The sequence below is a fragment of the Nuphar pumila genome, chromosome 8 (assembly GCF_984573655.1).
Source record: "Nuphar pumila chromosome 8, dmNupPumi1.hap1.1, whole genome shotgun sequence".
Taxonomy (NCBI): Eukaryota; Viridiplantae; Streptophyta; class Magnoliopsida; order Nymphaeales; family Nymphaeaceae; genus Nuphar; species Nuphar pumila.
The window spans coordinates 1,263,153-1,286,020 of NC_143256.1; the positions used below are offsets into that span (position 1 = coordinate 1,263,153).

Sequence of the window (22,868 nt, forward strand, 5' to 3'; positions counted from 1 at the left end):
AGCATAATTACTCTACTTAGACATGTTGTCTGACCCTATATGGTTTAAAAATTTTCAGGTAATGAGTAGGTACTTACGTGCGAAGGCGGAAGGTTGCGACGGGGACTGAACCTACCTTTCCTCTGCTTCATGAATTCTGAACTCTGATTTTAATTTAATTCAATTCAAGGACAAATGTGATTAATTTTGGATATTGTGAAACTTGAATTTTATTTCATGCATAGTTAATTAGTTGTTAAAGTTTAAATTCCATAAGTATATGTTTGCAAGCATTCATCTGAAGTAGCATGCCAAGTTTTATGCCCAATGTGTTTTTCCGCTGTTAACTGCTAAAAGATTTAAATGTATTTCAAAAAAAAAAAAAAATCTACCAATTTTGGGTTATAAAAATTGGGGTGTTACAGTTATGTTTGTGCCCAAAGTGGTGGCCAATGACTTTGTCATAAGTTAAAAAAAAATCATGCGTACGTGTGTCCTATGGAGGCCATTGAAAGTTTGAAAGTAATGTTTAAGTACATATGTCATGAGAGTTAATTAATTAAGAATGTGAATGTTAGTTCTCATGTTTCTTACAATGAGAGAGTTATCGTAAAGCATGGAGGGTTGCTGTAACGCCTCCCAATATTTAATTAATAGTTTGATTCGGATTCAAAAACCTAATTTTGGTAAAAACAATTTTGAGAGGGGTTTTCTTTTAAAAACCCTCTCTATTATAATTTTTGACAAACCCTACACCAAACCCACATATGGGGGTTGTGGTATAGGGTTTGTTCCTATAAAAAATCAAAAGTCGTGTGAAACGGTTGTCCGCTACGTATGGTGATTGTGTCAAGGTACTCCTCATGCTCCAAACATGTATATGAATGCCCCTCTTGGTTTAATCAAGAAGAAAAACACAAAAAAAGAAGAAAAGAAGGAAGAAGAAGAAGAAGTAAGAGGGAGAAGAGGAGAATAGAGAGAGAACAAGGCACTACAAAAGGGGGCAAATAAGGGGGACGTGATCTCCTCCTCCCTTTTTATAGTCTATGTGGATTTAGTTAAGGGCTGGGCTAATCTCAGCCCTTGATCAAATCTTAAACACTTTCCTTTCTTCTCATGTCTTATTTCTTTTCTTCTCTTTTATATTTTATCTTATATATCAAATAGACTTAGGTTGATATGATTTTATTTAATATGTATAGTATATAGTGTATACTATATATATAATATGTAATAATATGGGCTGCTCGACACCCCATGGGGGTCTCAACCTTTTCATATTACAATTTGTCAAACTTGCTTGCTTGGCTTGTTAAACTAGTTTTTTTTCCTTTATTATTCTTTTTCTTTCTTTCCTTTTCCCAATCCCTCTTTCTTCACTCCTAAATATTTCAACCATCCCCATCCTATAAAGCTCTAGGATGGGACAACCCCCCCCCTCTCTCTCTCTTGGGAGGCTTCTACTTAAAAAAAAGCAAGTTTTGACTTTTTAAAACATGTTTTGGTTTTTAAAAACTTTTACATAGCTTGTGATTTTAAAGCTTTATTTTCATATTTATTTATTTAAGTTAATAAGGAGGTGCCATATAGAATGGGACGGCCTACCTAAGGACTCCTACCACTTTATTCAATTTAATTGAATTATTTTTTATTCTATTTAATTATTTTCCTAATTAACTTTATTTACTATTTTAGATTTCGATTCTTTCAAAACTATAATTTAAGTTTAAATGAAATGACTCTAAATATAAACCAAATTATTTTCAAATGCATATGAAATTCTTTTAAGCACCAATTTATTTAGATCATTTAATTTTTTTAAAAAAAATACTATTTTCTCAAAAATAAACTTCAAAAGGGATTTCCACTAGGGTCAGCAAGACTCATTGTCATTTTGAGTTTATTTTATTTTTTTTGTAAATTGGATTTTAAACTCATGAAACTAAATTCAAATTTATTGAATTTATATTACATATGTATCAAATTATCATAAAATCATCTAAAATTCTATTCCACTTTATTTCTATAAAATTTACCAATTATTTTATTAAAATCCATCTTTTTCATAAATTTGATTCTGAATATGAATTTCACTAAAATCAACTTGAATCAACTTTAATTTTTTATAAGATATTTCTTATAATTTATCTTAGACTAATTTATAATTTTATATTTTTTCTCATAAAATTCATTATTAATATTATTTTATTCATTAAAAATACACTAAAGAATCGTAGGTATTACATCTGAATTCAATTTAAAGTCCAAACTCAATTATGATGAATATTCAAATTATTGTATAATTTGAACTTGAATTGACATTCAGTTAAATCTTAATTTAGATTTGAATTAAACTCAAATCTAATTATAATATTCGAGACATTTATTAAATCCAAATTCAAATCCAAATCCGATCCGAATTCAAATTCCCAAATCAAAATCAAAATCCAAATTCGATAAACTCTAGAAATTGAAAGTGAAATTCAATGAGACTTTAAATTCAAATACGCACTAAATTCAAAACCAAGCAAATATTGAAATTCAAATTTTATTTCATTTAAGTTAAGCTTAAATCTAGATTAAATTCAATTAAAAATCAAAACCCTGATTCAAAATAAATTCTCAACTTGAAATTTATTCTGAATCCTGATTAATGCTTGAATTATAATTTAATTTTCATTTTAATTTTAAATAATATTTTAGCCCTAAATTCACTATTATTTCTCATAAAAATATAAAAATTTTATGGGTTTTACATCCTTTCCTCCTTAAAAAAATTTTGTCCTCGAAATTTAACTAGGATGATTAATCAACAAGTTTCTTGATGTTTTATTTTTATCATTTATTCGTTTAATAAGTATAAAAAATTTATGAGTATTACATTGACGCCCTCGAAATGAGGAACGTCAAGATCGACTTTGATTTAATAGGTGAGCCACTGATCGGACAAAATTTTTGTTAGAAAAATAATGATATTGTTTGGAGCGTCTGACCCTATAGGTCAATCTAATGAGTTTAGATACAAAATATCGTGAGTTATATTCAATACAATTCATCTCTAAATTGATCCAAATATCATGGATTATATCTAACTTAATTGGGTTAAATCCAAAATACAGTGTGATCAATTTTATACAATCAAATCTTGAACCTTTTCAAAGTTGAAAAACTCAAAATAGAGGTTGGTCAATTTTCAAAATCACATTTTCTGAATCAATCCATAATTGAAATCACCAAATCGGATTTTCTACAAGATCTACGGCTTATAACGGACCTAACTAGAGTTCTAGTTTAAATTGGACTCTTGAATTTTGCATAGATTTAACCTGATTTTTGCTTGAATTTAAAAGTTAAACTAAAACAAAATTCGCAAGTGTTACATTCTACCCTCCTTAAAGAAATTTCTTTCATGAAATTATCATTTTCTAGGTGTTCAATCACAAAAATAATTTATATCAAATAATAACTGTATAATTAAATCAATACACAATTAAACCTACTTACTAAGCAATGTCGAACTGCTGGACGTATCATGAGCCAATGTTTTCATCTCGCTCTGATACCATTTTGTAACGCTCCAAAATTTTAACCCTAAAATTTCATAGAAAACTTTTTTTTTTTATGTTTAAAGCAATAGAAACAATTTTTTCTTTGGGTTAAACATCATGAGTAGGTTACAATACAATTAATCATCATAACTGAATTAAAATATGAATATTAAAATTTAATTCAGTTTCATTAATTTAAAATATATATCAGAGTATTTTGATAACACTATTGAATTTTTTAAAACTATCCCCAAGAAAGAAAAAGACTGGTTCTCGATGCTTCCTAAGTATTTCGCATCCACTCCACAGTTGCACATCATAATATACTTGAAAACCCATAAAATAGGTCTGACTCATGAAAGCTTGGTAGAAAATAGCATACTTGCATAAATGCATGATATTAGAATACATTCAAACACAACCTCGTACATCAATCATACAACACATATCTTAGCAAACAATAAACATAAAATTATGCTAATAATTAAAATAACAATTCAATTTAATGCATATCTATTCATTCTAAGATTTGCATCAATACAATAAATTATGCACATGCATAAACATTTACAAAATGCATGAACTTACCATTTCAATATTGCGAGTCCTTTATGCATGAATAAGTTCTTATCTTCAATTATTGTTTTCTTGCTTGAAAGGTGTATGACATGTTGTATCTATATGCAATTCACAATCTCGTTTCACTTGTCAATATCTGTTTGTGGGTACAACATAGACTCTCTTAGATAGATGTACGACCCAGGTTTGTATTTTCAAATAATTGTATTTTATTAACCTGCGTGATACCCCAACTATGCATACTCCAGAGAGAAAATATAATTTTATAGAGAATTTCCAACTTCTGCAATCCCGATATATCATATTTCCTTCATGAGTCTTATCTACCACACCAAGGATAAATCATGGTAGTTCCTCCAGCTACTGGTCTTGTGGATGGAAGACAAAAGCAATCTTTTATGCTAAGCCAAATATCCTATAAAATCGTCAGTACCATGTTTATTCTCTCAATAAGCCCGAAGAGAAATAATTTTATTTTGATTTCTTAATTAACTCTCTTATTAATTATGCCAATGCAAACATGCAACCACATTCAGGGTTCATATACAACAATATTCATGACACTCTATGCATGCTTTTGATTAGTCTCTACCATAAAATTAATATAATAATACAATCATTATGTATTTGCATAGTCAGAGTAGGCTAATCATTGATATTTATGCATGCCCAATTCAATCAATAATGAAATGCATTCATTTAACATATATATTAATCCAATATCCCATTTAAGAATGAACAAAACCCGACATCAACACATGCCATACCGTGCAATTCAGATCTCTGTTAACCCAATTTTGGAAAACCCACCAAAAATCACATGAATTGAATTTAACTCTCAAAAATTTACTAGGATTGCCTCATCATCTTAGGAATACAGTCCAAGAAACAGAATTGCAAAATTCAGTGTAATAAAGTTAGGAACATTCCAGGAATAAACCATGTTCAGAAACAAATATAAGACAGATCCTGTTAACTGCTGAAATTTAATCCAGATTGAAGAATTTCTCAAGATTTATAGAAATCTTTTTTGACAAAATCCTTTTTATAAAATCTTATTATACGTGTTACCTTTCACCCAAATTTTTACAATTTATTTTGACTAGTTTTGATTAAGGTTTTAGAGATTTTAAAATCTTTGGTCGGAACAATTCTGCTAATAGGGTAGAAAGTTTATACTCTTTTGCAATAGACTTTTCAACCTCAAAAATGAACCAAACAGCACAAAACAAGATTCTGCATTCAAACCCTAGATGTGTAGAACACTGCAGTATTTTTATTTTTATTTATTGACCTCATTTTTATATAGATATTAATTTATTTCTGAGACTAGTCAAAATAAAAAATGAGGACAGAATAACCAAGATCCAAACTCATACAAGATCTATTAAGCAAGAACAAAAAACACGGTGAAACTCATACAATCACAAATTTTGGATGCTCTAAACACATTTACAACATCATACAACACATCTTTAATCATATTTAGGCTAATCTTACTAAAATATTAAAAAATATAATACAAAAACCATAAAACTTTTATGGAATATCGTAAATGAGATTTTATCTATGTAAGAATCACAAGATACATAAAAATAATATGAAATTATAGATTATTTATGCAATAATATGTTGTTTAATCATGATATACATGCCCTAATCTATCATATATGATCAAATTAGCTTTCTTTATCATAAAACATCAAAACCCTGAAACATTTTTGGCAAAAAACTTCTTCAAAATTATTTTTGCATATTTTTAACCAAGATCTATGCAAGAGACATATTTACAACATCAAGATCTATGAAAAAACACTCAAAAAATATGTTTCTACATTCATTATACATGCTGAACAATCTAATAAAATACAAATCTATCTACTCACACAATTTTTTCTTTTGAAGGTTTTGAATCTAGTCTTTTCCAAATTGTTTTCTCAAAACTGATCTTTCAAAACATCGTTTTGGGTTTTTAATTTTTTTTTCATGTAGATCTAGATATTTTAGGCCTAGATTACATATAGATCCAAGCCTGGATAAAAAAGATGGTATGTTAATGTATCCCGAAATCGAACATCATAAAAGTAGAGATTTCCTACCGAAAATGTATTTCTCGCAACAATACCGTCACTTTTTTTTTCACTCACAAATCATTCTTGACTGGATTAGACCTTCACCAAGGTGGTTGCAGGTCTCTAATGGAGGTCTGGACTACCTTAATGGCTTGAAGAAAGAAGGAGATGTGAGGAAGAATAATAAAGATATGCACTTTAATAGGGAGAGAGAGAACTAACCTTGTTAATCCTCCTTAAGAAGACCTCTATTTATAAATATGCTTAGGCTAATATAAGAGGTTAATAACTATTAATGTCTTTTATTAATAAAATAACTAAAAAATTTATGGGTCATAACTTATTAAATTTCAAAATTAACTAAGCTAGAGAAGAAATGTGCAAACTTCTTATCTTGGCTTGAGCTCCAGTAATCTAGTAACCTTTCAGAAAGCCTACAAACCCAAAGACTCAACAAACTTTGACGTTTAAATAGTCGATTCAATAGCCCTCAAAATGTAGATAATTATAGTGGTCTTAGATTTAATCATACACACATGAAACAGTAAGAAAATTTATTTAACACTAAAGAATGTTGATTTTTGACCTATAATTAGGCATAAGCTTTGGTCGATGATAAAATAGTCAAATCAACATTAATTTTGGGCATGTAAATAGTTGATTTTGATGCCCTTAAAATAAGGAATATCAAGATCAACTCTGATTTAATAGGTGAGTCGCTAATCGATTGAAATTTCTATCAAACCAATAATGACATTGTTTAGAGCGTCCGACCATATGGGTCTAATCCAATGAGATTAAATCCAAAATATCCTAAGTTATATTCAATTAAATTCATCCCTAAATTGATCCAAATGCCAAAGATTATATCCAACCTAATCTGATCGAATCCAAAATATAGTCCAATCAATTTTAAATAATCAAATTATAAACCTTATCAAAGTTGAAAAACCCAAAATTTAGGCTGGTCAATTTTCAAAATTATATTTTTTGAATCAACCCATAACCAAAATCATCAAATCTGATCTTCTATAAGATCTACGACTCATAATAGACCTAACTAGAGTCCTAGTTCAAATTAGACTCTTGAATTTTGCTTAGATTTAACCAGATTTTTGTTTGAATTTTGCTCAAATTTAAAAGTTAAACTGAAACAAAATTTGCATGTGATTCCCCAACCACAGAGATAGGGAATAGCTACAACTGATGCCTCAAGATGGTAGTGAATAAAGCTTCAGTTGAAGAAAAAGATTGGTATATCAAGTTGAAGGTGTTGAGATTTCTCTCTCGATAAGTTCGTCCCTCACCCAAGGCCAAAAAGGATGTGCAAGGCCAAGGTAATAAGATACATTGTTTGAATATACCCCTTGGTCGTATCTCCAATTTAGATACTATCAGTGTCGTACCCACATAGACTGTTAACAAGAGAAACAAAAGTGTATTGTATATTCTATCAAAAGCATCATATGCATCATTTAAGAAAGATCACCTAAATAAAAGAATCTTAAGCCACTTATGTCATAAATGGATACTCTACTACATTGGTAAGTCATGATAACATCCTTGATCATGCATAAGTATTGAAGTAAGTTTTTCAATGGTTTTGTGATTTATCAATGCCTCGATATTTGTTTATGTTTGCAAAATGATGGGTTTATCAATGCCTCAATATTTGGTTATGTTTGAAAAAATGATGTTTCTAGTATGCCTACTTTCGTATACATATACTTTGTCATTGTATTCCTATTGGAGTATTGTTTTGACCCCCTACACAATTATATGAATTGAATGAATTACTGAGGCGATGATGAGAAGCTATGGTGGAGTCAGGAAGCCAAACCATTTTTCTTTTCTAAAGATTAGATTTTGGAACTACTGTTATTTTGTTATTTTGATTTATGAACTTTAATATTGGTTATTGGCCACTTGAACAATACCCTATGTGCTATAATGAATGTTTATGATGATGCGTTCTTTTTTTATAAAATCCAGTACTAGTGTGATTGATTGGAACTCGCACAAGGTTTTTGATCCAAGATGTGAAAAATATTTTTGCCGATGAAAAAAAAAATTTACTCAATTTTTTTGGGTTAAAAATCTTGAGGTGTTATACTACACTTGAGTGAAAAAAGAGGAGAAAAAACTTCAAAAACAAATTCGAAGGATGTATGGGAGAGAGAGAATGAATGACTCTCTTCTACTTTTTAAGAGGTATTCATAGGCAAATTTTAGGCCATGTGAGATGTGTGATTGTGCAAACAAGAGAAAAGATTGAGGGTTGTGGTAGAGTCTAACCCTCCACTCCCAAAACCATTTTTCCATGTTAACCTATACTCTCTCAAGTCATGTGAGACTTTTTACAAAAAATGGTATCCTACTACAAGGTCTTACCTTATACCTTACTACTTTTGTTTTTCCTTGGGAAAGTAGAGATCCTTCCTTGGGATCCCATGTGAGGAGACTCCTTGGGTCTCACTCTTCCCTTACATGGTTTTCATGGTTAGTTCTTTAGGCAAAATCACCCCCTCTATGGTTGGCTTAATTGATTCCATTTCAACTATGTTCAACTAACTGTAATATTATGGTTTAATATAATTATTTATTTAAAAATATTTATTTCATTGATCCATATTCTAGAAATCTTTAATTAGGTAATTTTCATATTGGATGTCCAATTGAATCCGAATCCAATTGGATCCAGTCCAATCCAATCTTAGTTTATTTAATACTCAGTATATGTCTTTAGGTAATAATTTTTTTATCAAGGTATTGATTCACTATCATAGCCACTTTCTGATTTTCCTTTGGCTAATTGATTGACCTTGTTATATTATTATTATTATTATTGTTCTCACTTATTAATCAGAACAATAGTTGTCACAATACTTAGGAAAAATTCAGAACTTAGATACTTTCCTGAATTCATCACAACTACATACTAACTTTGGATAGGTGAAATAAAATTTTCTCAGAAAGTCTAGTTTAAATTAGTGAAATTTTTGTGTCTTACAATGTCACCTTGTGTTGGGACATTGCAAGTTCGAATCCCAATGATATGGTTGCATAACTAATAGGGATCTGCCTAACCCCAACTTTCTTTGTAAATAACAAAGAGTTGCAGCTGTAAATTAATGGAATTGGTTTGCCACTACTTCATGGCCCATCCAAGCTCATTTAGTAGGTCAAATGGGCAAGTCAAAATGTTACAAACTATAAGTAGTAAAGTTTGACTACGACTTATCTCCTAATTTGAGAAGAGTTTGAGGATGATTCAAAAAGCAAAATTGTTGAGAGAAATGCTTGTTTCAATGACATGGACTCATGTAATCTGAATATGCAACTTACCTAATAGGGTAAACATTCTCTTTTGTAAACGGTAGCAGGTTCAATGTCCTATTTTCGATTTTCTCCATTTTTCTATGTGATTTTTTAGCTGTTATAAGACCTAGCTCGAAATAATTCGAGGAAGAGATTTCTCCTCTTTTGATTTTGGATCACTTACAGTGTTACATTAATCACAATTCTAGCTTAGTCTCGTACAGCTTTTGCTCTGCTTGATCTTTGACCAAACTTTTCTATTTATTTTCATTCTTGACTCAATCACTCATCCAAGCTTAGGCATGCCCCAAGCTCGTACCACAACTGAATCAGAGCCCAATGGAGCCCATTATCAAGTCAAACTAAACTAAATTAAAAAGTAGCTTAATTAGTTCATGTAATAGTCCTACAAGTTGCCATCGTGGCTCACCCACATTCCACAATAATGAGCCATGGCTCATTGAAAAGGGAAAATATTGGCTACAGTCGATTGTGCTGTACACTAGTAGAAACAGCCAATTGTTTCATATTTTCTTGATCTTTTCTTGGATCAAAGCCTATGGATATCATTTATATGTTTTGTTTGGTAAAAAAACGTGCTTTAGATCATCCCTTAGTGTTGTATAAGGACAACTTTTGAGGACTTCAAAATTCAAGTCTCCACAATGTGCCAACGTTTCAACCTTGATAAAAGAACATATCACAAGTGCATTCACCTATTAAATGAGCCATGTCGAACGCATATGTAGACTTGCATTCATCAAATAAAGTTTGCACCTTTGAGATTAAGCTAGAGAGGACGGTACTCCATCGAAAGTATCGTGTTACGTGGTTCCAGTAAAGTAGTTTTTCTTCCGTCTTTTTTCTCGTCTACCAAACGCCATCTTACATTGTTCCCGACAGACGAGCGAGCCACTCTCATTATCCTCCGAAAGTGAGGGCAAGCTGGGAAAAATAAAAAAGAAAAAGAAAAAGAAAAGAAAAGCGTCGCATGGCTTCCGTAAACCTTGACGTCATTTAGTTGAAACGGGGCCCACTATGATTCTTTAGTCATCCCATTCCCGACCCCTGAGTACTGACTACTGATGATGGGGATGGCAATGCCGTAGTTTCCTAAAAAATAAGGGTTTATGTTGCTACGTGAGGAGGGCCACCCAGTCTCATCCATCATCAATCCCGTGAGTCACGAACGACGTTAAATACCATTGCGTTGCGTAGCGGGCCATCCTCGATAATCGATGATCAGAGAGAAGGAGAAGGAAAAGGGAGATACGATATCCAATGGCATCATTTCTGAATATGTAGTGAGAGGAAAGATCTTGATTCTGTAGGGCTCTTTTCGGATCGTCTCCTCCTCTGCAACGAGAGAGAGAGAGAGAGAGAGAGAGAGAGAGAGAGAGAGAGAGAGAGATGAGAGTTGCGGTGTGTGGAGGTGAGCAGGTGGGCTCGATAGAGGGAAGCCAGTACAGCCTATCGCATGGCATCCTCCCTCCCCTCGGGGCCAGGAGCAACAGGAGAGTCAAGCTCAAGAACTTCATCATATCTCCCTATGACCGTCGATACAGGTTTCTCTCTCTCTCTCTCTCCTCTTCTGCTCCTTTTCTTTCCTTTCATGGTTTAGGTTATTTTGGATGGCTGTGTTGCTACCATGATATTTTTAGTCGTTTTTTCTGCTTGGTATTCATCAAAACATTCGTTGTGGTATGCGTTTGAGGCTTTCTAGTTTATTGGTTTGTGGGATATTTTGAGAGGAAAATATGAATTTTGGTTGATGGGTTTATTTTCCATGTCGGTGGGATTCGTTGGGGAGTCACTTTTCGGTTGTCATTATCCTCTGGATCTTTTGACTGAGGATGGATGAAGTTGCAAAGTTTTTTTTTTCTTTAATTCGAAAATTAGTTGCAGGGGTTTTTAAACACATATTTGTTTAACTTGGTGTGAGAAAAGACGGTGGTGCAGCTAATGGCTTTATTTACAAACTTACTGCTAAAAAAACCTTACGTTTTTTTAAACGAAAGGGGCAAAAAGTGGCCCTAGTCCTGAGGAAGTCAGGACTGGATCTGAATCCTTTTTCTTTTTCTTGCTTTTGATATACAACATTCTCTCTCTCTCTCTCTCTCTCTCTCTCTCTCTCTATATATATATATATATATATATATATATATATATATATATATATATATATATATATATATATATAAATGAAAACTTCCCCAATGGAAAACCCTCCCAAACCTCCCCAATGGACGTTTTTTGGTGTTTTTTTTTTATTCTGACCGTACAGATGTATTCAGCATGATTGATTTACTAGAAATCGAAACTTGGATCATGAAAAAATGGTATTGCCTCAAAAATTTATGAAAATTGCACGCTGTCGATTTTAAAACTTATGAAAACCTGTTCCAAAAACAGATTCCTATAAAAACAAGCATATAGATCACATCTGTAAGGTCGGAATTTTGAAAAAACCACCAAAAATTTAATAAAACGTCCATTTGGTAGGTTTGGGAGGGTTTTCCATTGAGGAGGTTTTCAAAATCCTATATGTATATATAGTAATGATAGATGCTCCTTAAGCACCTACTCCCACCTAACTTAAGCTTTATTTTTAAAATTTTTTAAACTTTTTTTGTTGATCAGACCCTATAGATATTATCTATAAGCATTATTTAGTAGAAAAAAGGTTTTGAATCATGTGATTATTAGCGTACATTAGGTTTTTAAAGACCTTTAAAAATCAACAGCTCACAATGTATCAAAATTTTATGACTTAAAAAATCCTAATTTTATGTCCAAAAAACATGATTTCTATGAAATAAACTATGTTGAATACATCCATAAGGTCTGATTGAGAAGATACAACCTACAACTATGATTTCTAGTATGTGGGAGTAGGTGCTCTCAGAGCACCGGAGCATTATATATATATATATATATATATATATATATATATATATATATATATATATATATATATATATATATATATATATAAAGACAAACAGGAGTATCATCAAACGTTCAAGATGTCGAACGACACTCAGACACACGGTCGCACGCCATGCGTCCTATTTGGGACCTTTAGTGGCAATCACTAAAAAACCCAAAAACGAAAAAAAAACAGCGCTGTTGATTGCACATGCAATCAGCGGTGCTCGTTCGATGGATGGTCGAACAAACTAGGTGTTCAACAATACAATATTTATATAGTCCCACACCCACTAGCAAAAACTCATGATTAAAAGTATTACTTATTGAATTAGACCCTGTAGATGTTTTTGTCATGGCTTGTTCTCCAGTTAATATGTTTTGAATCTAATTATCTTGATGTAAAATAATGATTTTTTCTTTGAGTTTTGGTGCATCATAGGCCTTTGGATTTGTTATTCTTTAGGAATTTATTTTCACATTGCAATATCTTAATTCAGTGTAGATCTCCATTAAAAAGCCTAAAGAGTTCAAATCTATATGTTTAGATCCACACAGTATACAAGGAAAACTTTGGAAAATATTGGGGTTCCTAGAGGGTGTGGAATTACCAGATGTGCGTATCAAGGATTGTTTAGTTAAAACATGCTTGGGGTCTAATTGTTTTGATATATTCTTGCTTTTTAGTAAAGGTTTGGTACATTGCAGGGGCCGCTGATTTTTAGATTCCTTTAGAAATGTATATACACTTCAAATCCTCTTAATCTACTGCATGTGAATAGACTATATAGAGATCATATCTGCACTCTTAAAACCACAAAACATTACAGGGAAGCATTTGAAAATCAATTGGACCACTAGAGAACATCGTATCCTCAAGTTAAAGAATATCTAAGTAATATAGAAGCTTACAATGCCAACCTCATTCATTATTCCATCAATTACTTGCCATTCAAAAGAATGAGCTAGTTGAGCTAATCCCCATATCACATTTTTTTCTTCTGTATTTTTCTTTAAGCGCCTTTCTATTGAATACCTATGTTCCCAATGTGGTACAATGTAGTTATTGTTTTGAAAGCTTCTCATGATTTTGTTAGTGTCAATGCATTCTCTAAGTCACATGGATTCGGCAAAGCAGGTGCCGCACCCGCGTCGACGCGACACAGGTGCGGCACCCGGTGTAGTCAACACGACCCTGGGTGCGTTGACCGCACCTAGGGTTATTTTTGTCCAATTTTCAGACGTAAAAAAAATTGTTTTTGCTCGATCAAAAGGGCTGTGAAAGAGGATTAGGGCAAATTTTTGCCCTAATCCTCTTTCACAGCTCTCCTCTCCCGCACAACTCTGCTCTCTCGCTCGCCTCCTCTCCTCCCGACGTCTCTCAGGGGAGCTCGACGCCACCTCCTCTCCCTCGTCGCAAACCTTCGGCGATCGTTGGCATCAACCCCACCCGCAACTCCGACGACGCCCAGAGCCACCTCCTCCTCTCCTCTCCTCTCCTCTTCTCTCAAGTAACCTCTCCCTCGTCCCCTTCCTTCTTCTATCTTTTCCCAACCCTTTCCCCCCTCGCTCTCTTGTTCGGCCTCCAAGGGAGGGGCCGAGCTCCCCCTACTCCCTCTGATTTCAGGGGAGGGGCCGAGCCCCCCTCCCTGCTGCCTCTGATTTCAGGGGAGGGGTCGAGCCCCTCCCTGCTTCCCTGTTTTCGGTAGGGTAGGGGCCGAGCCCCTCCCTGCTTCCCTGTTTTCGGCAGGGGAGGGGCCGAGCCCCTCCCTGCTTCCCTATTTTTGATAGGGGAGGGGCCAAGCCCCCCTGCTCCCTCTGATTTCAGGGGAGGGGTCGAGCCCCTCCCTACTTCCCTATTTTCGGCAGGGGAGGGGGCGAGCCCCCCTCTATGCTCCCTCTGATTTCAGGGGTGAGGCCGAGCCCCTCCCTGCTTCCCTGTTTTCGCATGGGAGGGGGGTGAGCTCCTCCCTGCTCCCTGTTTTTCCGACAGTCAGGGGTGGGGCGAGGCCCCAACCTTTCCCCCCCTCCTCGTTTTCCCTGGACGGGTCGGGAGTTGGGCTCGGCCTGACAATCCGAGCCTACCCCTCAACCCTTTTTTGTGAGTCGGGAGCCAGGAGCCAGGAGCCAGGAGCTGGACTCGATATTATAAATCTTTATTGTCTGCATAATTGATTTTAATATAATTTTTTGTGTGTTTTCAGGACAAAAATGACAGATAAAGGAAAATGACTTGCATCATCTTCATCCCCACATATGAGTTTTGCTGCTAGTTTTATTGATAGTTGTAGTGGGAGTGATGATGTGGGGCCACTATGGGTACATGTAGATAAGCTTTCAAAAACTGGAGAACGAGGTGGTGGAAACAAGAGATTTTGATGAAAGCTCTGTTAAAGAGATTTTGTTGGGTATTACACAAGAGTGAAGGCTCATTTGTTGAAGATACCAGGACATGGCATTTCAGGATGCAGAAAAGTTGATAAGGCAATGCGAAGACAATACAAGAATATACAATAAGAATATAAGAAAAAGATAATAAGTGATTCTTGTGCAATTAATGTGTCATTTGAAAGCCACCAAGAAGATGCTGAAAAAAAAGAAAAGTCAATGTAGGAGGTAGATGAACGATACAAGCAACATTCAATACATATGAAAAGGAGGATATGGATTGAAAAATAGGGAGTTATTTTTATTTTAGTTCACTCCCATTTAATGCGGTTAGAAATCCTTATTGGAAGGATTCAGTAACATCTTTGGCAAATTATAATTTGAGTGGCTATGTGCCTCCAAGCTCAGAAAAACTACGAACCACACTTCTTGCAAAAGAGAAGGCAAATGTGGAGAGGTTGTTGGAGATTAAAAAATATTCATTGGAGCAAAATGGAGTTTCTATTGTTTTTGATGGATGGACAGATATTAAAGGCATCCACTGATCAATTTCATTGCTTGTTCGCTTAGTGACTCAATATTCTTGGAAGCAGTTGATGCATCTGGGGAATATAAAAATACATAGTATTTGAAGAGGTTGTTTATAGAAGTCATAAAAGAAGTGGGTTATCAGAAAGTAGTATAAATCATTACAGACAACGCTCCAGTTTGTAAAAGTGCAGCGTTGTTTGGAGAGTGAGTACCTTCATATTTTTTAGACTTCTTGTGTAGCACACAACTTAAATCTGACCCTAAAGAGCATCTCCAACACCAAAGAAGAAGAAAATTCAGAAGCATATGCTTTATGTTCATGGATTGAAGATTTAGAAAGAAATGTCAAAAGCATTAGGAATTTTGTTGTTAACCACCATCGTGCTAATGCTATATTTAATAGACATTCTGACATGAAATTATTGAAGGTTGCTAAAACACGTTTTGTGTCTATCATTGTGATGGTGAAGATGATAAAAAAGTGAAGAATGCTTTGGTTAGCATGGTGACTGATGAAAATTGGACATTCTATCGTATTGATAATGATGTCAAGGCTCAAGAAATTAAGAAATTCATTGTTGATGATGAGTTTTGGGACAAAGTGATATACTTCCTTCAATTTACGCAACCTATTTGGAAAATGTTAAGAGAAGTTGATAAGGATGAGTCCATGCTTCACAAAGTTTATGAAATGTGAGATAATATGATTGAAAAAATACAAGTTGTACTTTTCAAGAATGAAAAAAAAATCCTGCATTGGATGATTCAAAATTTTTTAACTATATTCATTCAATTTTAGTCAGAAAATGGGATAAGAGCAACACTCCTTTACATTGCATGGCACATTCTCTTAATCGAAAATATTATGCAAGTGGTAGGCAGGTGGTATTGGTCGTGTCCCTCCAAATTTAGACCCAGAGCTATCAAAACATAGAAATATGTGTATGATAAGACTTTTTTCAGAAGCATATCTTCTAAATCAAGTCACACAAGAGTTTGAAAATTTTTTATCTTCGAGATTATATGGACCGACATTATTCGCGAGAGAGGAGGATAATATAGATCCTATCACATGGTGGTCAACATTTGGATTAGAAACACCTCTTCTCCAATGTCTTGCATTAAGATTACTATCGCAACATGCTAGTTCATCTTGTTGTGAAAGAAATTAGAGCACATATTCTCAAATCCACAACATAAAGAGAAACAAGCTCACCAGCAAGCTTGCAGAGGATTTAGTATATGTTCATTCAAATCTTTGACTACTTTCGCGAACCAATAATGAATACAAGTACTAATTTGCTCTCTTAGTTATTTGATTATTTCTTAGTTTTTCATTTAAATATACTTGTATTGTATTTAACATTTTCAAATTGGGTTTGTAACGCAGACAAGGAACATCCAAATTTTGGGATGTAAACCCAGAAGAGTGTGACTTCGAGGGAGAGCATGATTTCAACATGACAAACATGGATTTATCTGAGCCCATTATTCATTCTAATGATGCATTTGATGATGAAGAAAAAAATTATTAAGATCCATTACTTCATCATCGTATACATTGTAGGATATACTTTTGGTGTGTAATTTAGTTCTTTTTTGCTTTAGTTATTTGATTGATATTTAGGTTGATTTATGTAATTGCTTTACTTATTTGATTGATATTTATGTTGATATATTGCATGCATGATGAATGATATTATGACAATGTTAACTGTTAAATTATGATAATGTTAACTGTTAAAACTTCAAAATTATATATATATATATATATATATATATATATATATATATATATATATAATTTTTTACATTTTTGCCCTGCCGCACCCCAGCACCCAAGGTTTTTTAAAGTGCCCCACCCCGCCCCCGGCCCCGCACCCATGTGACATAGCTCATTCTTTTTCCTTTTTAATTTGGTGTCTTATTTTGCTTATATTTGTGAAGACTAAAATCTTTAACTTTTTATAGGTTTTGGGGTTTGTGAATACTTAATGTGTGAATATAATTGCGTCAATTACTTGAATTTTCATTGCTTCACTGCATGATAAGACAGAGAGCTTAAATACAATTTAAAGCTGAGTAAGGGTATTCGCTTTCTTTGTTTCTGGGAAATGGTCAAACTGCTACCATTTCTTAGTTCAAGATTTCCATTCTTCCTATGTAAAGAGGAAAGAAAGAAGAAAAGAAAATATCTGCTTCTCAAAGTGATAATTTTTTCTCCACTGCTGCTTTATTGTTTGTGTTTGCATATTGTTCTGATAACTAGTTTTGCTTCCAGACATATTCTAGTTAAAGATATTGGAGAGGGAATAACATTTATCATTGTTAGAAAGGTTCTTTATCAAATTTCCCATGATATTGGGTTTGAAGAATAGGTTTTTTTGGTTGCTTCTATCCTCCGTGTGTAACCCTGCTATATATTTTCTTTCTATCTTTCCATGATTAATATGTGAGAAGAATGTATAGTTAAGGATCATGGTTTTGCATAATTCCTATAATATTATTGTGTATCATCATAATTTTTAAACTACCTTTTTCTCGCAGGGCTTGGGAAAATTTTCTGATTGTTTTGGTTGCCTACTCTGCTTGGGTTTCACCATTCGAGTTTGGATTCATGAATGGATCAAGAGGACCACTTTCTGTGGTAGACAATGTTGTTAACGGCTTTTTTGCAATTGATATTGTTATGACCTTCTTCGTTGCTTATCTCGATAGGAATACATACTTGCTTGTTGACAACCGTCGTCAGATTGCTCGGAGGTACTTGCTTTCTTGGTTTGTTCTAGATGTCATCTCCACTATACCATCAGAAGCCGCTCTCAAGATCTTACCACGAAAACTTAGATCTTATGGATTCTTCAACATGCTTCGGCTATGGCGACTTCGGAGAGTCAGTTCTTTATTTGCCAGGTTACTTCAAACTTCATACTTTGTTTTAAAAAAGGTTCAAGGTGAAGAATGCAATGGTTATATTTTGTTTGCAGTAATCCTAGTTCCTTTTCCTAGATGTAATTATTTGTGATTTTCTTTATACCATTGGTGAACATTAGTAGCTAATGAGATCCCTCTTCTGTTCATGACCTTTTTGCAGAAGAATTATGTTTTCAGGTCCTCTGTGTTTGTGTCTGTGTATAGAATTCCTGAATTAATGGTGACATTTAACCAATGTATGTTCTTATCCTTCAATTTTATAACTTCAATCCACAAAATCTCATACTCTTAGTTTCTTGTAAATATCCCAGTTTGTTCACAGATAAAGTTTGGTTATACTTTTCCAAGGCATTTTAGGTATGTTTTATTGTAATGTTATAGTGCTAAAATTAGGTATATTTGAAAATAAAAAAATTGTGAATAATTTTAATCATGGGGTCTCTAAATGGCCAGGTTGGAGAAAGATAGAAAGTTCAGCTACTTTTGGGTCCGCTGTGCAAAGCTAATCTGTGTAAGTCTTGTGGAGAAGTCGGCTGTGTAAAACTTTCATTCTTTTTGGTTAGCTCATCCATTAATATACTCTATGTAGGTGACATTATTTGCAGTTCACTGTGCTGGATGTTTCTATTATCTTCTTGCGGCAAGGTACCATGACCCTGCAAAAACATGGATTGGAGCACCAATGCCAGATTTTCTTAACAAAAGCTTATGGGTCCGCTATGTCATATCAATGTATTGGTCAATTACTACACTTACTACTGTCGGATATGGTGATCTTCATGCTCAAAACGAAAGAGAGATGATATTTAACATCATATACATGCTATTCAATCTAGGATTGACTGCATATTTGATTGGTAATATGACCAATTTGGTGGTCCATGGCACCAGCCGCACAAGGAAATTTGTGAGTTTTATCTAAGTGAATCTTCTCACATTATTTTCTCCACTTATTTCTTTTAATGGCTACTCTTCAGATCCGCCTTATTGCTTCATAATTCTTATTTGAATAATGTGTAGAGAGACACAGTTCAAGCTGCTTCAAGTTTTGCAACACGAAATCAACTACCTGGTCGTTTGCAAGATCAAATGCTTGCACATTTGTGTCTAAAGTACAGAACTGACTCAGAAGGGCTGCAGCAGCAAGAAACTCTAGATTCTCTTCCAAAAGCCATCCGTTCCAGCATTTCCCATTATTTATTCTACTCTATAGTTGATAAAGTTTATCTGTTTCGAGGGCTTTCAAATGATCTGCTTTTCCAGTTGGTAAGCAGTTATGGATTCCCTTCATCTTGACTGTTGATTCTGTTGCCTTCTGCCTTTATATCTGCATTATTTGTTTGAATTTTTCTCTGGAGGTCTCTGAGATGAAAGCTGAATATTTTCCACCAAGGGAGGATGTGATCTTGCATAATGAAGCACCTACAGACCTCTATATTCTGGTGACTGGTGCTGTGGTAGCTATCACATTTCTGAAACTCATTAGTTTAGTCCTTGATGAGGTGCAACTCCTAATCTTATGTTCCTCATATTTGTGTCAACTTTTCAGGATCTTATTGCATACAAGAATGGAGGTGAACAGGCAAGTGTGATGTTATTTCTTGATACCTCCTATTGTTGCCATATATTCTTGTTATGGAACATGACCTTTAGGGTGTTCACCGTGCATAGAATATTTTTTCCACTCTCTAGCTTGCATGTCTCTATGGTTCTCCTGGTGATTTGTATTTCTCGCAGCATGCAAGAGCTTGTATTTTGTTATTATCCAGTTGCTAGTTTCAGGAATATCTTTGTACTCCTGTTGCACAAACATTATGGTTTGTACCTTAATATCATGAATAATAGGTGGGCTGATTTCAGATTGTTGGAGATGCACATTCTGGGGACGTTTTCGGAGAAATAGGAGTTTTATGTTACCGGCCACAACTATTCACAGTTCGTACAAGAAGACTGTGTCAGCTTTTACGGTTGAATCGTACCTCATTCCTGAATATAGTTCAGGCTAATGCTGGAGATGGAACTATAATTTTACATAATTTTCTTCAGGTGCGTTAATAGTCTTTTTGCATTTTAGCATAATAGTGGCCTGATCTTTCCTATAGTACTTATTTCATATAAGCTTGCTTGTAGAAAAGAAACACTATAACCCACTTCTCAGTAAACATGAAGGCCTTATCCATAGCCATAGTTTTTTTTCCCACCCAATAGTCCATAAAATTTGTGTTAAAGCATTACTGCCGTTAGAATTTTTTGGGGAATTGATATTTCCAGTAGAAATGAGTTCCTTTTAATGTAAAGAGGAGTTGCGTGTTCTGGGTGGTAATGCATGCATGTCGTTGGAGGCAAACACAATCTTTCCTGCTAGTAATACCAACTTTGTTGTTGGACAGCACTTGAAAGAAAGTACAGATCCTGTGATGGAAGGAGTCTTGGCAGAGACCGAGAGCATGCTAAACCGAGGAAGAATGACATTGCCTTTTAATCTTTGTTTTGCTGCACAAAGAGGAGACATCAGACTGTTGCACCAACTACTGAGGCACGGGATAGATCCCAATGAAGCTGATATGAATAGTAGAACAGCACTGGTAAGTAATTTTTCTCTATCTTGCAGATCCTTAATAGTAGATCCAGGTGATATACCAGGAATTTGAAATCATTTGTTGGGATTTGTATTATCTATTACTATGGATAAACTTTGTTTTGTTTCTGTAATCAGCATATAGCTGCCGCTGAAGGAAATGAAAAGAGTGTTCAACTCTTGATAGACCATGGCGCAGACCCTAACAGCAGAGGTACATCGTGGACATCCAAGTTCTTAATTTTGCAGCCATAAGTTTAAAAACTATTGGCCTAGTCTGGAACTTTACATGTTATGTTACATTATTTTCCCTGTTAGTTTAGCTAGTCACAATTGTCTTCTAACCACTGGAAGGTGTCATCTGATCAATAATTTGAACTTTCAGCCACTCTTTTTTCTGCTAGCCAAGCATTCACCCCAAATTCTTTTTTTGGTCCCCTACTCATTTTTTATTTTATCCACACAAACAGATTTGGAAGGAAATGTGCCTCTGTGGGAATCAATTGCCTCAGGACATTATGCAGTGAGTAGGCTGTTATTTGAAAATGGTGCAAATCTACAATCTGGTGACATGGGAAACTTTGCTTGTGTTGCTGCGGAACGTAACAGTATTCAAATGCTCAAGGACATGGTGCATTATGGTGGTGATATAACTACTGCAAAGAGTAATGGAACCACCGCCCTTCATGTTGCTGTCTGCGAAGGGAACATAGATGTTGTTAAGTTTATCGTAGACCATGGTGCTGACATTGAGAAGCCTGATCAACATGGTTGGACTCCGATCGCATTGGCAGAGCAACAGAGTCACGAGGAGATAAAAGCTCTGTTCAGCTCCATAAGAGAGAGTCTCAATGGTTGGACCAACATGAATGGACCTGATGCTCAGATCACGGGACAAAAGCAGACTCCTCCAGTGGATAATACCAGCAAATCTAACCCACTTTTCATCCGGTCATCAATGACAGCTAATCGGCATAGGGGAGAATCAAACAATTTTCATAACTCGCTATTCGGGATCATGTCTTTGGCACATGATTTTCGGAGGGGAATGGCTTTTGACAATCAGATGAACAGCATGATGGGAGACGAGGCTTACACTACAAGGGTGACAATACATTGCCTCCCATCAGGCTATGAAGGCGGAAAACTTATTCATTTGCCTGGAACACTAGAGGCATTACTTGGTATCGGGGCCAAGACATTCGGGTTTTTGCCAACGCTGATTCTAACTGAAGACAAAGCTGTTATTGATGATATAAGTTTAATAAGGGATGGAGATCACTTGTTTCTAGTTGGTGATGAGATCAAGTCAACTATTTCTTGAGATCACAACAATTGGATGTATTAGTCTTTTCTGCTCATCTCCAAGTAGACACCTAAGATGGGTTTGCTCCAACAGTATGCTCAATCTAGCACATGCCCCTCAGGATAAGAAAGCCTGTACTAGCAGTGAATGTGCATTTAACACCGAGTACCCTTTTCTGCCTCAAATCTCTTGGTGAGCATTTCTGTTGTTTCACTTCCTAATCCGTAAGCAATGATCGACAGCTGACTGGATCCTATATTCAGAGCTTTAGCTCGATAAGACAGATCTTCTTACTCATACCGATTGCTATGAAAAGATGCACTAAACATTTCAACATAATCTTTTCTGAGTATTCTTGCATGTGTTTTTCCTTTAATAAATTTATAAAATATCCACATGAACTGCGACGTCTGAGTTGCACAATCATGCTTTAATTATGATATTTGAATGACAATAACTATATTTTTGAACTGCATTTATCTGGAATTGATATAATTATCTGTAAGGATTTCACAAGTTTCACCCTTTAAAGGAGATTTTGGGCGAGTAAATAGTGGATGGCACGAGGCAATGGCGGCATTTTTAACCAGACTTACACAGATTAAGGACCACTTATGAGACTTTGTTTATACATTATTTTGACCCAAAGTTTTTCTATCTAATATGTAAGTGTTTTGGTTTTCAGAATGTTTCTGATTCTTGTGGAT

At 34.5% G+C, this 22,868-nt stretch overlaps 1 protein-coding gene across 1 annotated transcript; it reads left to right on the plus strand.

Annotated features, from left to right (window-relative positions):
- The first annotated feature begins 10,710 nt into the window (after positions 1-10,710).
- LOC149829431 (potassium channel AKT1-like) lies at positions 10,711-22,565 on the plus strand. Its single transcript, XM_090015531.1, has 11 exons — positions 10,711-11,061; positions 17,891-18,256; positions 18,731-18,788; positions 18,867-19,184; positions 19,298-19,543; positions 19,636-19,734; positions 19,827-19,859; positions 20,138-20,323; positions 20,668-20,862; positions 20,994-21,069; positions 21,326-22,565. Exons 1-11 carry the CDS (start codon positions 10,907-10,909, stop codon positions 22,177-22,179), a joined length of 2,586 nt encoding a protein of 861 aa, XP_089871657.1. The 5' UTR covers positions 10,711-10,906; the 3' UTR covers positions 22,180-22,565.
- Positions 22,566-22,868: the final 303 nt, after the last annotated feature.

Coding starts and splice junctions, on each gene's coding strand:
- LOC149829431 (XM_090015531.1), top strand. CDS start 10,907: ATGAGAGTTGCGGTGTGTGGAGGTGAGCAGGTGGGCTCGATAGAGGGA. Junction 11,062..17,890: donor CCCTATGACCGTCGATACAG/GTTTCTCTCTCT, acceptor TTTTTCTCGCAG/GGCTTGGGAAAATTTTCTGA. Junction 19,544..19,635: donor ATGATCTGCTTTTCCAGTTG/GTAAGCAGTTAT, acceptor TTTTCTCTGGAG/GTCTCTGAGATGAAAGCTGA.